Below are 16,454 nucleotides of genomic sequence, written 5' to 3' on the forward strand. Positions count from 1 at the left end.
TCATTTTTCAGGGTTACAAATGGGGGTGTTCTCTCTCTGTCTCTCCGCTCCACTGGCAGAGTGACTGAGCTGTACTCCTACTGTACTGTCTACCGCTGGTCTCCTCTAGACTCCAACACCAAGTCCACTCAGTCCGTCTCAGCCATCTCTAAGACTACACCACTACACTACACATGGCTACAGCTACTCTCTGCCCCTCTGACAGCCTGTAATCACCAGAGGGTGTTAAACATGGGGGCAGAGGAGCTAATGCTGCTACATACACCATATATACAAAAGTATGTGGACCCACCTTCAAATTACTGGATTTGGCTATTTCAGCTACACCCGTTGCTGAAAATGGAGCATACAGCCATGCAATCTCCATATACAAACATTGACAGAAGAATGGCCGTCATAGGATGCCACCTTTCCAACAAGTCAGAGCTTCCCCGTAAGTGCTGTTATTGTGAAGTGGCAACATCTAGGAGCAAAACAGCTCAGCTGCGAAGTGGTAGGCCACACAAGCTCACAGATCATGACTGGTGAGTTTTTAAGTGCGATGCCTCTGGAAGCAACATCAGCACAATAACTGTTTGTCGGGAGCTTCATGAAATGGGTTTCCATGGCCAAGCAGCCGCACACAAGCCTAAGATCACCATGCACAATGCCCAGCGTCGGCTGGAGTGGTGTAAAGCTCACCGCCATTGGAGCAGTGGAAATGCATTCTCTGAAGTGATGAATCAGGTTTCGTCGTCCGACGGACGAAGCTGGGTTTAGCGGATGCCAGGAGAACGCAACCTGCCCCAATGCACAGTGCCAACTGTAAAGGAGTAATAATGGTTCGGGCTAGGCCCCTTAGTTCCAGTGAAGGGAAATGTTAACGCTATAGCTTACAATGACATTCTAGATGATTCTGTGCTTCCAACTTTGTGGCAACAGTTTGGGGAAGGCCCTTTCCTGTTTCAGCATGACAATGCCTCTGCGCACAAAGCGAGGTCCATACAGAAATGGTTTGTCGAGATCAGTGTGGAAGAACTTCACTGGCCTGCACAGAGCCCTGACCTCAACTCCATCAAACACCTATGGGATGAATTGAAACGCCAACTGCGAGCCCGGCCTAATTGCCCAACATCAGTGCCCGACCTCACTAAGGCTCGTGGCTGAACGGAAGCAAGTTTTTTTAATGTATTTTTGATTTCACCTTTATTTATTAAGTCCCCGCAGCAATGTTCCAACATCTAGTGGAAAGTGTTCCCAGAAGAGTGGGGGCTGTCATAGCAGCAAAGGGGGGACCAACTCCATATTAATGCCCATAATTTTGGAATGGGATGTTCGACGAGCACGTGTCCACATACCTATGGTCATGTAGTGTATATTTAAGAGTTGAGTGGAATTGTGACATACAGTAGAATAGGAGGAAGAGTGGGTGAGGCATTATAGAATAATTGAAAAAGGAACATCACCGTTGTTAAAGATGGCCCGTTTCAGTTCCCTGAGCCAGTAAAGGAATCCTTCACAGTGTGTGGCCTATTTTGCACATATGTGGACTAGGCTGTGTGTAGGTGAAGCTGATGGTGCATGGTGTGGATTAGTACCATGTACTAGCATTTATATTACTGATTTGATGTACATGTTGGTGTCAGCAGGTACTAGCATTTATATCACTGATTTGATGTACATGTTGGTGTCAGCAGGTACTAGCATTTATATCACTGATTTGATATACATGTTGGTGTCAGCAGGTACTAGCATTTATATCACTGATTTGATGTACATGTTGGTGTCAGCAGGTACTAGCATTTATATTACTGATTTGATGTACATGTTGGTGTCAGCAGGTACTAGCATTTATATCACTGATTTGATGTACATGTTGGTGTCAGCAGGTACTAGCATTTATATCACTGATTTGATATACATGTTGGTGTCAGCAGGTACTAGCATTTATATCACTGATTTGATGTACATGTTGGTGTCAGCAGGTACTAGCATTTATATTACTGATTTGATGTACATGTTGGTGTCAGCAGGTACTAGCATTTATATCGCTGATTTGATGTACATGTTGGTGTCAGCAGGTACTAGCATTTATATCACTGATTTGATGTACATGTTGGTGTCAGCAGGTACTAGCATTTATATCGCTGATTTGATGTACATGTTGGTGTCAGCAGGTACTAGCATTTATATCACTGATTTGATGTACATGTTGGTGTCAGCAGGTACTAGCATTTATATCGCTGATTTGATGTACATGTTGGTGTCAGCAGGTACTAGCATTTATAGCACTGATTTGATGTACATGTTGGTGTCAGCAGGTACTAGCATTTATATTACTGATTTGATGTACATGTTGGTGTCAGCAGGTACTAGCATTTATATCACTGATTTGATGTACATGTTGGTGTCAGCAGGTACTAGCATTTATATTACTGATTTGATGTACATGTTGGTGTCAGCAGGTACTAGCATTGATGCTAAGGGCTGTAGGATCATTCAGAGGTTGGTGAAATACCTCAAAGGATCCGGTCTCTTAGCACACTCAGATCGCCTCTCTGTCTCTCCCTCTCTGCTGCCTGCTTCTCTGCTCTGCTTGTCCTCATTATGGAAAAGCTGTTCCACTTGGCATCACATTTAACCCCTCACTTTCCACTGAGACAAGCAAAGTGGGTCACAGGATCTGAAGCGCTAAACATGCCAATGGGAAGTACATGCTGCTGCACTTAGAGAAGAGGCTAGAAACAAGACTAAAAACTGAGTGATGGAGAAGATGGGAAACAGGCAGGAGGCTTAGTGACAAGACGTAAATGACAGTCATATACTGTATGAATAAAGAGAAAGACATTACAGACTGGAGAGGGACACACATCCAGTCAAGAAAGGAATATGAAAGCTTGTGTAAATATGTCGAGGAAATAAGGAAGTAGTTGCCTGAAGGAAGCTTTCAATCTAACAATCAAACCAGCATATTGTTTTTCCACCCCTAAACATATGCACTGTTAGAAGTTTGGTATTTTCATAAACTACAGTATAACAAAATGGCTGAATGAACAAATAAGTCAATATAGTTTACATCATTTTCTGTGGACTACAATGGTTGCAACCAAACAAATTCAGTCAAATAATATAATTACTGTATTTAATTAAGCAAAATGATTAACTAGCTAGGCACTGTAAGCTAACATTACAAGTTGAACATAGCATGCTTCAGACGATCCACAAATCTAGAAATGGATCATGGTTCATAATACAGCTTCATGCGACACGACACAAGGGGGTTTGTTGAACCAATAAATACATGTCATACCACGAATAAATTGTGAAGACACATCCAAAGCTTAATTCAAAAAAAGAACGCATTTTTCTTTAATGATTTACATTTTACAATTCTACAGCCGACCATTAGAATGTTTACCTCTTCAAAAGGCTGATTATATATCACCACCTGAATCAACTCTAAATCTCGGTCCAGGGGAGACGTTGGGGAACCATAAATGAAATGTTAGATTTTTTTAAAAGTAAATAAACAATATGTTCTATCATGTAATATAAACAAACCTTTCATATCTGGAACAATCAATATTATATGTAAAATATTAAATTACAATAAAGCACCATTTTCAATAATAATAATAATAATAATAATAATAATAATAATAATAATACAGACATGACTGCTTCATGGTTTTACATAAGATGATGTAGTCCTATTGAGTACCTCTGTTGGATTGCTACTGGAACGATGTCTAGATGAGGAAAGTGGAATGCTCAAATGACATTACACACGTGTAAGAGCAACGTCCATTTCAAAAATGTGAATCTCATTCATGGATGTAAAAATAATACATGCAACCACGTGGCTGACTACACATTTCTCAGATAACATTTCATTGTGATCACCATCTACACAACTAGCCTAACCAGTGTGATCCAATTAAGTAATGAGCGAGACAAGACTAAAAGCAAGATTATCAAGTAACTGTCCTTGTTCTAATTCACAACAGATTGCTTTGAAGTTGCTTCATAAATAATGCCATAAGCACCAAGTATTCTCAGTGTGGATAGAGGGGAAAGAAGGAAGGGAGGGAACACAAAATGTACCCACTTAGTCCAAGTTGCCCCACTAATACAGTATCATCTACCCCTTGACCTACACAAGACCAAAGAAAAAAACGAATTCTGCAGAAAACATTGCAGTCAGTCTCCCACCCACCCGGTCTCCCTCCCTCGAATACTGTGGGTGCTCTGGACAGCGGCTGCAGAGCTGCAGTTCATGTCATGCACGCCACCCCTCAGTGGAGTTGTCCTGGAATTTACAGGCCTGGAAGTCATTCTACACTACACACACTGTTGATGCACTGTGCATTTCTTAATGCACCATTGACTGCTAATCTTCACTCAAATTGGCAAGGCAGTGCACAAACATACCATATACAGAAAAGCATGGTACCTAAAATTCCTCCTCACTCCCACACACACTTGCAAGTCTATGTACTTAGTGAAACAGAGCAGATCCAATAAAACTGTACATTTTAGAGCTCGTAGACAGTACTTAAACCGACTGGAATCAAAGCCCTACTGCCCAAAATCACAGAAACATGATAGAGACACACTTGTTTTAAAACTTAAAAACTAATTTTTATGTCAAAGTAATCATGTTGTAGAATGTGCAAACGGTTTGTTTAGGCCTATCTTCCTGACATGTCAACTTTGTTACAGTACAATAAGAAGGCCTCCACATACCACTAACTAGAGGGTTCAATGTGCCCACCTTGAGGCTAACCTCTGCTATGACAGACTATGAAAGGACGTCATGCCAGAAAAGCATTGTGGAGACTGACTGATCTATTCACTACATATTTTCCTCTTGCAAATCACTGAACTTACACAGAAGATGGTTGTATTCACAAAATAAATAGAAGTAAAACTGTTAAGCATAAGCATTACTCGATCCCCACAGATGTCAATAAAACCTTCTCTGAGACATTCATATCATAACAGTATCCAAGAGAGGGATTAGAACAAACACCAGTAACCATTAAACAAACATAATGATAGGTAGACTGTGTAAATTGCTGTTTAAAAAACATCAGGGCAGAGATATGCTCCTCATGAACAATTCTGTACAATAATGTTGATATATTACAAGCTGCATCAAAGTCAGATGAGAACAGGTATAAATCAGTCTGTATACTGGAGGTCCAGATCCACTAGCCCATCAGTAACCACTAGCCTCAGTCTTTTGGGCTTACGGTCTGAGACCGGGGTACTCAAGGAGTGGGAGGATGTGGGAGCATGGTGGGATATTGGTGGGTGGTCTATGGGCTGGCACTGCTGTTGTATGTCCCTCTTGCAGTGGTCATCCTGGCCTTTAAGCCCTGAAAAGCCCCCCACAGAGAAAGATGGTGAGTGTGAGAGTTGGGGTCCACATGGCTCCAGAACCAGCCTTCCCTGGGTGCCCGAAGGCTCCATGAGGCAGCGGTACGTATAGTTGGTGGGTGGAGACCCTGGGTAATCTCCCAGGCCCATGGTGACTGAGTGGTCACCAGTAAAGTTGACCACATAAGGTGGACCTTGGTGACCATAAGAGTAGGAGAAGGAGGAGGAGGGGGGCTGCTGTTTGTTAGCTGGTGTCTGTGATCCAGAGGGAGAGTTGTGTGCTACTTGGGGGCTATTGTGCTGAGACATAGAGGGAGAGAGCGAGGTGGAAAAGGTCAAGTCTGAGGAATCGTAACACAGTTTGTCAGGTGACGCCGATGTGGCATAGGAAGAGTGAGGGTTCTGGGAGTGCACAGCAGCACAGGGCTTGTCCTGATTCAAACGTTTGCCATGGGGAGACCCATAACTCTGAGGTGCTTGGCTGGGGAAAAAGAAAGGCCTTGGGAGAGTGGAGAAGTTTTTGCTGCCGAAGCTGGTTTCAGTGTATTGAGGTTTGTCAGAGGGCGACTTCTCCAAAGCTGTCGTTGTACTTTTACTGGATGTCTGGAAATAATCTGGATGGACTTTGTCATTGGGAAGATTTGACTTGATGGGGTAGTTTGATGCATTGAGACGAACTGGATCTTTTCCTGAAATGATGCTATAACTGGGCATGCTACCTTTATGTCCGCCAGTGCTAAAACCTGAACATTTGTTACTCTGGTGGACCTTGTCAGTGTCACTGTACCTAGATTTGGCAATATGAGGTTTGGCCGCAATTTTAGGGTTGCCAGCGACAATATTAACTTTAGAAGGGGCACTATTCAAATTCTGACTTGGTTTCCCTCCTTGAAACTTCAGCACACTCTGGATCACACTAGAGCTTTTGTCATACGTGTTGCGAAAAGCATCTCCTACATTAGGATTTAATTGTGAGCCAAACTTGTTAGAAACCACTTGAGGTGAATGGACGGACTTGACTGAGTAATTCTGGGGCCCAGTTTTGAAGGAACTTGGCACTGGCTGAGAGGTGGAAAAAGATTGAGATTTGTTGGAAGAGCTCATCAGGTGGAAGGGACCCGGAGTTTTGACTTGAGGCTGGACCTTAGAAAAATTGGAATGAGCAGAACTAGCCTTAGTACCATTGGTGCTCTGATTGAGAACATTGACTGGGGTATTGTGGGAATGGGAACAGATGGATGGAGTATTTGTATTAAACATGAATGATTCTTTCTGAGAGTAGTGGGTTTTGGCTGCTGAAGATAAGGCTTGTGTCTTAGAATCTTCTTTTGACAATTTCATCCCAGGATTTTTCATCAAAAAGCGATCCATGAAAGTCCCCTCAGCGCTGCTCAGGGGTGTAAAACAAAAATTTGCATTGAGCTGTCCTCTGTCTTTGGAAGTATCCTTAACTCCACAATCCAAAGGGAGAGACTCATTTTTGGAGCACACAAGACCATTAAGAAATTGCTGATCCTCTGCATTGAAGATACTTCCTGGGCTTGGAGGGCCAAGGTATGGGGTTTCTGGGTTCCAAGCATCCGAGGGGCTATGAGAAAGGGGACTACTAAAGGGCCCGCTGGGTGGATCCATTGGACAGAGGTCTATTGGAGAGGTTTGGAGGATGTTCTGTGGATGATAGAACCCTTCAAGATTGAGACACTGGAAGTCGAGGAGATCTTCACAACAATTAGCAAAGCTGGATTCTGTGGAAAGCATCCTTTCTGGAAAACTGAACGGTGGAGACTGAGACTGAGACTGGGATGGAATCTTTGAGGTGGAAGCAGTGTAATCAGAAGGTATGTTTTTTTCTAAGGATTGTGACTGACATAATCCTTCTGAGAGTCTAGAAAGACTGTTGTCTATCTGTAGCAGGTTATGACTAAGACAAGAAGTTCCCATCTCTCCAGTTGCAACCTTACGAGCAGTCTCTGTTTTCTGCCTTTCTTTCCGTCCCCTTCCCCTTCCTCCCTTATTAGTGATTTTTGGCATGGCCCTATCATTCATTGTTTCAGGAGCATAGGCCCTCACATCAGAACCCACAGGTTGAGGTGAGTTAAGGGTCAAGGGTGAGAGAGATAAAGTGAGGGGGGGAGGTTCTTTTTTCAGAAGAACAGCAGAGGAATCTTTTAAAGTGTTGCACTTGATTGCACTGTTGAGTTTCTGGCAGGTGGGCGGTTGAGAAGGGCACTCTTCTTTTGGCTTAACGCATGTCATTTCCTTCTTCTCTTTTTCAGACTTTGCTTCACTCTGCTCCAACTCCTGGCTGTCCACCTCCCATACACCCTGTATTTTTCTCCTCAGTTTGATCCGTGGCAAGGGTTGGTCCTCATCCTTTACTTTGTGTTCATGCAGTGCCCCACTGTCAACCAAACTACTCTCTACTCCAATACAAGTATCCTTCACTTGTTCTCCGTCTTCAGCCAAGGATGGAATATCTTTCTCTTTTTCACAGATTCTAACAGGACTTGGTGTGACTTGATAGTCACATTGCAGTCCCCCCACTCCGACAGACATACCCTCACTAGAAGTTGTATGGCCCTTTTCTCCTGGCAGTTGCTTTACTCCATAAATAACCTCGTCTAGCACCTCATTTATCTCTACCTCACTTATCTCTACCTCACTGAGCTCCCCCTGTTCCTTTTTTTTCTCTTTCGAGTCTACAGCTACAACCTCACTTTGCCTGTTCATCAAAATGGGACCTCTATCTTTCAAACTCCCCAATCTGTCTCGTCTAACTTTACGTCTCTTCCAAAATCGTACGTCATGAGTCTCCTTCCCATCTACCTGGGCACCCTTCTCCATTTCTAAGTTTAAGATTGACACAGAATCTAAAATGGCCCTATAAGGCTCCAATTGTTGTGAATCAATAGACTTTTCTGCTTCAATAATCAAATCCTCTCCTCCTGCAGGTCTGTCCAACTCCCACACTTTACCCCTCTTTCTCTTAAAACGAATTTTGAAGTTGAGGCTCTGCCCTTTCCCGTTCTCTTCCTTGCATGTTTGAGAGGCGAGTGAATTCAGTAACTCAGTATGTGATTCTGTCTTCTTCTCTCCTTCATTTACATGTTCTTTTTTAGAATCCAGTGAGATTTCATCATGTCCTGCTTTGTGTTTGTCCTCATCAGATTCATTCTCCAGTACCTCTGAGTCTCGGGTCCCTCTTTTATACTTTCCTGCACTCCTCCGTGGCCGGGCTTGTTCCAGCTGATTGACTCTGGGACGCAGCATTCTGGGCGTTGCATTTTGTTTTGCTGTCCTCTTGATGGTCTGTGTCCGAGATTGGACCCAAAACTCTGAAACGGTAGACTTAGGGTCACTATTAGACCGCAACCCACCTCTACCGCTGTCCTCCAACACTTTGATAGCTTTGATTTCTCTTCCTGAACACAGAGTAAGATTCTGCCTCAGCTCTGTGGAGGGTTTGAGGTCCTTGGAGGATGGCTCTGACACAGGAGAGTTGATACTCTGCTCAGAGTCAGTCTCCACAGAATTACGGAACATCCGTTTCTTCAGAGGAATGTTGGCCTGGGTGTGTGTCTGAAGATATTCTGAAGAAGGAGGGGGAGACTTGGAAAGCCTATCTTTCGCTGGGATTAAATCATCATTACTTTGTGGCGAGTGAATATGCAAGTCTTGGCCTGGACCCTCAAGTTTCAGCTTACTAGCCCTTCCTTTCCCCCGTTTGGAAATTAACATACTTTGTGTTTTTGCATGAGGCAAACTATTTGTCTGTGCATCAGATAATATATTAACCTCTTTCCCGCCATCATTATTTGCCTTTCTGCCATCTTCCATTTGCTTATGGTTGGAGGAAATTAGATCTTTCTTTCCTGTGTTCCCACTTCCTGAGCCCCCAGCCTTCTGATCCCGCTCTTTTCTTAGAATATCAGAAAGTAGAACCCTCACCTGTTTGATGACAACACCCTTCTTGTCCATAGTTATACTACTCCCCTTTTTTACCATTTCAGACACCCTCTCATTCTTACCTCCATCCTTTCTGATAATGCTGTCACAACTTCTGCTATTTTGTCCTCCTGCTTTTCCATTACTCTGTTCTTCTGCATCATTTCGCCCTCTAAGCACCCTCTTATCACAGCCAACAACTTGAGATTGTACACTTTTACTATTTAGTTTTGCCCCTCTGTCAATGTCTTTCACACTCCCCCTATGCCCCTTCCCAGCCACACTAACCTGTTCCCCCCCACCAGCAGCTTCTATTTCAATGACCTTCTCACCTGCCCCTTTCTCACCATGTAATAAATCGACTTTCACCACAGCAGTCTGTCCCTTTCCTACATCAACTTTGTTAACCTTAGCCTTGAAATACATTTCCCTCACCCCTTTCTTACCTTCAGCATCTGACAACTCTCTGCCTGCTTCCTCCATGGACTTCTGCTGGGACCTGGACACTCTGGTGTCTGCCTCTCCTCCCTGTGTAGCTGATCTAGCCATCTGTTCTGCTTGCACTGGTACGCTGCTCTCTCTTCTCACAATGCCCTTTCCCTCCAATCCTGGACAGGCCCTTTCTTCTGCTACACTTCCCGGCACAGACACTCTTATCAAGCTAACTGTGACTTGCTTCAGTCCTGACATTACTGGAACATGGTCAAGTGAGGGGGAAGAGAGAGAAATGGTGCTAGGGGTGGTAGTGACAAGGGGAGTACTAATGGGTTTCTGGTGATTCCCAGGCTTCTTGGCTTTGTCCAAAGCACTTTGGCAAACTTCAACCCTTTTACCAGAGGGTTTGCTCGCCACAAGTGTCCCATCAGTCCCCGATTCTCCAATGGTTTTGATTTCCACTTTCAGATCCACTGGTTTCTGATCTGCACCCTGAGCCTTGCTGCCTTTGGGCCCGCCTCCACCAGTGTATGTTCTGTTGCTGATGTATGCCACATCATTGTTGTTGCCGCTGGTGTTATTTTCGATGGTTATGCAATTGGTTCCATGAATATCTTTGATAACATTGTGCGTGGCATCTTTTCCACTACAGCTATCCATGTGTTTCTGAGGACTTGCGCTGTTGCTTTTTCTGCAAATGGGTTTGGTGAGTTCAATGCGCTTGCTAATGATTTTGTTGTTCTTCTTGGCTCTGGAAACAGACTGGCGTGTGTGACAGTTTCTGATCATGCTCCTTGTTCTGGAAGAGATCCTTGTCTGGACAGATACTTTTTCCACCACTCGAAGGGGCTTGCCACCCAGTATCTGTCCAGAAACTGCTGGTCCAGCATTCTGTTGAGAAGACAAGGAAGGGTGAAGAGTGAAAGGCTTCAGGTTTAACTCACAAGTATTGCTGCTCTTCTCTTTTTTGTCATTCTCTTTGGTTGTACAGTAGAGAGCAGATTGTTCCTTCCTCCACTTGTCTTTTGTCTCCACATGTTCAAGCTGGTGCAGCAAGGCCCTCTCTTTGCTGGTGGGGTCCTTGCAGCTCAACAAGAAGTTGAACGTGTGGCGCCGTACTCGAACCCTAAGGTTCCTCAACACCACCTCTGATAGGGATGGCATTATCAGCCGTTGCTGCTTGATTCCCGATATCCTCCTTTGCCCCTCCTGTTTCAACCTTTTGGTCTTCCTGCTCATCATCAGAGCATTTCTCTTCATCTGCTGGGTAAATGAATTCCTTGAAGGGATAGCTAAGACAGGAAGACAAAGAACTAAGAAATTCAGGCAACACCAATAGCATAACAAATAAATGCATACTGCACCTAACATTACATTCTAGTTGCATACTGTCACTAACTGTCTTATCTGCAATACATTTAGCAATAAAGACAGTTTATTGCTCAATGACCAATACGTAGTACCACTTGTATTTTCCTAGAATGAAAATTTCAGGCATTGTTAAAAGACATGAACATCATTAGCTTAAAGTTTGAAACGAGAGACAAACAAACTTACCTGAATTTGAAAATGTAAATGTAGGCCGAAATGTAGGAGGACAGGGTGCTTTCCCTCTGTTAAGACGAAGGTCTGTGTCTCTGAGGCGGTACTTCTGGCCAGACAGGTCATTAGAGTCATCACAACCAGGCTGCCTCTCTCTGTGTCGGAAGTGACCCTCTCCTTTTCTAAATAATAAACAAATAGTATAATGTTACACGTCATTATATAGTACCAGTCAAAAGTTTGGACACATTCAAGGGTTTTTCTTTATTTTTACTATTTTCTACATTGTAGAATACTAGTGAAGACATCAAAACTATGAAATAACACGTGGAATCATGTAGTAAGCCAAAAAAAGTGTTAAACAAATCAAAATATATTTTATATTTGAGATTCTTCAAATAGCCACTCTTTGCCTTGACAGCTTTGCACACTCTTGGCATTCTCTCAACCAGCTTCATGAGGTAGTCACCAGGAATGCATTTCAATTAACAGGTGTGCCTTGTTTAAAGTTCATTTGTGGAATTTCTTTCCTTCTTAAGGCGTTTGAGCCAATCAGTTGTGTTTTGACAAGGTAGGGGTGGTATTCAAAAGATAGCCCTATTTGGTAAAATACCAAATCCATATTATGGCAAGAACAGCTCAAATAAGCAAAGAGAAACAACAGTCCATCATTACTTTAGGACATGAAGGTCAGTCAATGCGGAAGATGTCAAGAACTTTGAAAGTTTCTTCAAGTGCAGTCACAAAACCATCAAGCGCTGTGATGAAACTGTCTCTCATGAGGACCGCCACAGGAATGGAAGACCCAGAGTTACCTCTGCTGCAGAGGATAAGTTTATTAGAGTTACCAGCCTCAGAAATTGCAGCCCAAATAAATGCTTCACAGAGTTCAAGTAACAGACATCTCAACATCAACTGTTCAGAGGAGACTGTGTGAATCAGGCCTTCGTGGTCAAATTGCTGCAAAGAAACCACTACTAAAAGACACCAATAAGAGGAAGAGACTTGCTTGGGCCAAGAAACACGAGCAATGGACATTAGACCAGTCAAAATTTGTCCTTTGGTCTGGAGTCCAAATTTGAGATTTTTGGTTCCAACCGCCGTGTCTTTGTGAGACGCTGTGTGGGTGAACGGATGATCTCCGCATGTGTATTTCCCACCGTAAAATCATGGAGGTGGTGGTGTTATGGTGCTTTGTTGGTGACACGTCTGTGATTTATTTAGAATTCAAGGCACACTTAACCAGCATGGCAACCACAGCATTCTGCAGTGATACAGCATCCCATCTGGTTTGGGCTTAGTGGGACTATCATTTATTTTTCAACAGGACAATGTCCCAACACACCTCCAGGCTGTGTAAGGGCTATTTTACCAAGAAGGAGAGTGATGGAGTGCTGCATCAGATGACCTGGCCTCCACAAACCCTCGACCTCAACCCAATTGAGATTGTGAAGGAAAAGCAGCTAACAAGTGCGCAGCATATGTGGGAACTCCTTCAAGACGGTTGGAAAAGCATTCCAGGTGAAGCTGGTTGAGAGAATGCCTAGAGTGTGCAAAGCTGTCAAGTCAAAGGGTGGCTACTTTGAAGAATCTAAAATGTATTTTTTGATCTGTTTAACACTTTTTTGATTAGTACATGATTCTATATGTGTTATTTCAAGGTTTTGATGTCTTCACTATTATTCTACATTGTAGAAAATAGTAAAAATAAAGAAAAACCCTTGAATGATTAGGTGCGTCCAAACTTTTGACTGGTACCGTATGTATGTATGTATGTATGTATGTATGTATGTATGTATGTATGTATGTATGTATGTATGTAAATTAAGCTGGTCATTCAGACAATGAGCAGATATGTCTCAATCCTCTCACCTCTCACAGGTGCAGCATTCACACATTTCATTGTCTTCTCCAAAAAAGCTGTCGCCATAGTAACAGGTGATCTCCTCCCCAGGTGCGATGGGCCTCACCACTTTTACACAGCCTCCATTCTTATCGCCAGGAACAAACTGGAGAGAAGGGGGAGGTGAGGGAAGAAACAAGGTGACATCGCTAGCCCTGGGGATGTAACACTTCCAACAATAAAACCATAATAGTACAAGCACAATACACTGACGAAGAGGATAATAACAATAATCATGTATAACAACACTTCTATAAAAAGGGAACAATGCTTAACAGGAACAAACACACAGAGTGATTAAAAATATAGAAGAGTAACATGACTAATAATACATAACATTGTTGATTACCTTACAGTTTGGTCTGCAGTCTTCACCCAGGAAACAGAAACAAGCGTATGGTTACAATACAGATATAACAACTTAAAAACACTGGAAATTGTGCCATGCGTCTGTATAATAAAAGTATTGACCATTAGCAAATCCTGTGAAGCTCTGCTGTAGGTGAGCACATTAAATACCAGGATTACATGAGTGCATTTGATTTGATCACTCTAGATCTAATGTATGACTTGTTAGGAATGCCTAATTAAGAGAAATCCCATAAGCAGATGCTCTGTCTGTGTTTTCTGTGATAGGTATGCACAGTGGGTTTCTGTTTTAGTGTGTGTACAGTGTGGCAGACAGTAACTGGGGTTGAATCTTGAAAAACTCACCGTGGTTGATGAAAGCCGCAGGCCCAAGCCAGAGTTGTGCACAGCGCTTACGAGTGGAGTACATCACACTAAAGTCATTCACCCCTGCTCTCAGAACAGCACTGTCTGCTGGACTCAGCTCGGCTATACAACCCAACAGAACCTCCATCCGCTCACCTACAAACCTGCAGCATTCAGCATCAGAGTTAAACATGATATATAAAAACACAGACAAGATTTATGTCATCTGCAGTTACACATGACTATTGAATGAACTGTTAAAATAAGTTGATCCTTACCAGTGCTTGGTAGAGGTTATCTTTGCTCCGTTGGTTTCTGAAGAGTATCGGTCACATGACTCAATCTGGACACCACTATCCAACAGGAAGGCACAGAGGTAGCGATACACCTGAAGAAATAATAGCTGTCAAGACCATGCATATAGCCAAGCATCTTCATGCACACAATCATGAATACCCACAGAGTGAAAATAGGTAATATTAGCTAACTACCCAAACTAATAAGAAAAAAATGACAGAGGCCAACAAAAGTAAATGAACAAATTTAAAATTACACTGACTAAAGAAAGGAAGGGGCAATCAAAAACTTACTTCTAGTGCACACTGATATAACAGGGTTAACTGATCCTGCAAACACACACTTACATGCTGTTTCAGTAGTTCCAGACGATGTGTTCCCAGTCCAGTGAAGTAGTCACAGGCCCAGTCTCCCACTGTAAGGGCCTCAAAGGTGGCCTGCAAATCATGTGTGCGTTGGAAGCGTAGCAGAGTCTCTTTGAGGTAGCCCCAACGACGGACCTCTGGGGGGGGACTGCAGGGCGACAAGAATTAGGTGTGTGCTGTTCTTTGCAATTGTGAATTAACTTTTCCACTTCTCTTTGAAGAACGCTGAAGTTGTGCCTTAACTGCCTGATGAAGACTGATTACTAGACGCATAGAGGAACCATCATGACCAAGCACAAGAAAAATGGTACAATGCATACATTATGGCAAAAGTTTGTCATTTCACACACTTTTGTCAAATATAATGGATAGGTTTAAAGAGATTACCTGACATTCATTTTATGAGTGCTGAACCCCAGCAAGGGGTCCAGCACCAAGCTGGTGGCCAGATCATCCGTCTCACACAGCTCCATCACACTCATTTTACTGCATCCGTCCATCGCCTCCCACCATCAGCATGCTGAAAGGACAGGGGGTCGGGGTCAAGGGACAAGGCGATGCGACTGACAACCACCCACAACTGAGTCAAGTCGTCCTCATATCCCCATACAAGCTAACATTAGCCTTTATGTACGGCTTCGATAAGCTAGTTCTAGCTCAAACATCAGTAAGGTTATGTTAGAAACAAGCAAACTGACCAGCTAGCTAGCCTTCTGATTTTGATGTCTAAATTAGCATCATAGCTAGCAGCTAGGTACCGCAGGACATAGCGTTAAGCTGAAAGTCTAGCTAGTTAGCGTCTGACTCAGGCATAAGTAAACACGATAAATATAACTAGCTATATTGATTTATATAAAAGTCAGTCTACAGTTATATTTAGCATAACATTACCTGGGAGTATTTGATAACGAAAGCCGTTAGCTTGATTGTATCCGTAGTGGTTGCTAGCTAGCCGCTAGCTGGCTATGTCAGATGTCGAGTCAGCTAGCTAACGTTACGTAGCTAGCTGATCCGCCAAAACACAGCACAATTTCTTGGTGTTGCCTCGTTGATTCAACGCTGCAAATGTAATCAAATTAGCTAGTTTCCACAGCAAAACGACTGACCCGAGGGAAGGAATATATATTTTTTTAATGTTTGTTATTCTCGTATCAGAAGTTGGGCGAACAACCACTGAGGTATGCGAGTAACACTGCTGCAGTGAAACCGAACTAGGGCCATATCCGTTGTTTTTCATTGGCTAGTGCCAAGGTCAATTTTACGCCCGTTACGAAATCTCTCACAGGCCATTTGTCAATAGGGAGAGGATGTCCTTTAGTTCTAGTAATACTGTTGGTTGTACCTGGTCATAGTAGGTTGGGTTTCAGTTGCTTGAATGGACAGTCGTTATTTATAAATGTCAGTTTAACAGAACTTTCACGTTAAACATATTGATAACCCTCTCAAATAACTGTTACATCGACAGAATCCATGGCTAAGGACCCCGTCTCAGCCATCTACTACATTGGCGTAAGCAGTGGTATGTCAGTGGTCCTTCATGGTCTTGCTGGGTGTCTTGCACGGGACACCGAGGGGATAACACATCAGTGTAAGCTTGTAACTACCCAGGCTTGAGGTACAAATCATTGTAGATCGAGCCCATTCCAACACACCAACTACACTGAAGTTTTGGGCCAGTTTTCCAGACCTTGATTAAGCCTATACGCCTGGGTTAAATACAAAGCCAATATTACGATGTTGGCCTATTAAAATTAATTTACACAGGCAGACCAATTCTGATATTTCTTCCTACCAATGGGTCAACTGAAATGTGATTGGTCAAAATACCAATTATTGAAAAAAGATCATAATTAGGCTGCCTGTCTAAACGCAGCCAGTGTGAGGCAATAGAA

General features: G+C 43.1%; 1 protein-coding gene across 2 annotated transcripts; it reads right to left on the reverse strand.

The window, feature by feature from the left end:
• Positions 1 to 3,320: 3,320 nt before the first annotated feature.
• Positions 3,321 to 15,788, reverse strand: kmt5c (lysine methyltransferase 5C). Of its 2 annotated transcripts, XM_045715305.1 has the most exons (10): positions 15,454 to 15,787; positions 14,950 to 15,082; positions 14,545 to 14,710; positions 14,179 to 14,288; positions 13,901 to 14,064; positions 13,536 to 13,555; positions 13,156 to 13,292; positions 11,299 to 11,465; positions 9,753 to 11,033; positions 3,321 to 5,360 (listed from the first exon to the last, which is right to left on the reverse strand). In XM_045715305.1, the coding sequence occupies exons 2-10, from the start codon at positions 15,060 to 15,062 to the stop codon at positions 5,164 to 5,166; spliced, it is 2,355 nt and encodes a 784-aa protein (XP_045571261.1). In that variant the 5' UTR covers positions 15,063 to 15,082; positions 15,454 to 15,787; the 3' UTR covers positions 3,321 to 5,163. The 2 variants fall into 2 exon arrangements, with proteins under 2 accessions (XP_045571261.1, XP_014049366.2); XM_014193891.2 differs by having other exon boundaries at positions 3,321 to 11,033; positions 15,454 to 15,788.
• Positions 15,789 to 16,454: the final 666 nt, after the last annotated feature.

Source organism: Salmo salar, chromosome ssa03 (assembly GCF_905237065.1).
Source record: "Salmo salar chromosome ssa03, Ssal_v3.1, whole genome shotgun sequence".
NCBI lineage: Eukaryota > Metazoa > Chordata > Actinopteri > Salmoniformes > Salmonidae > Salmo > Salmo salar.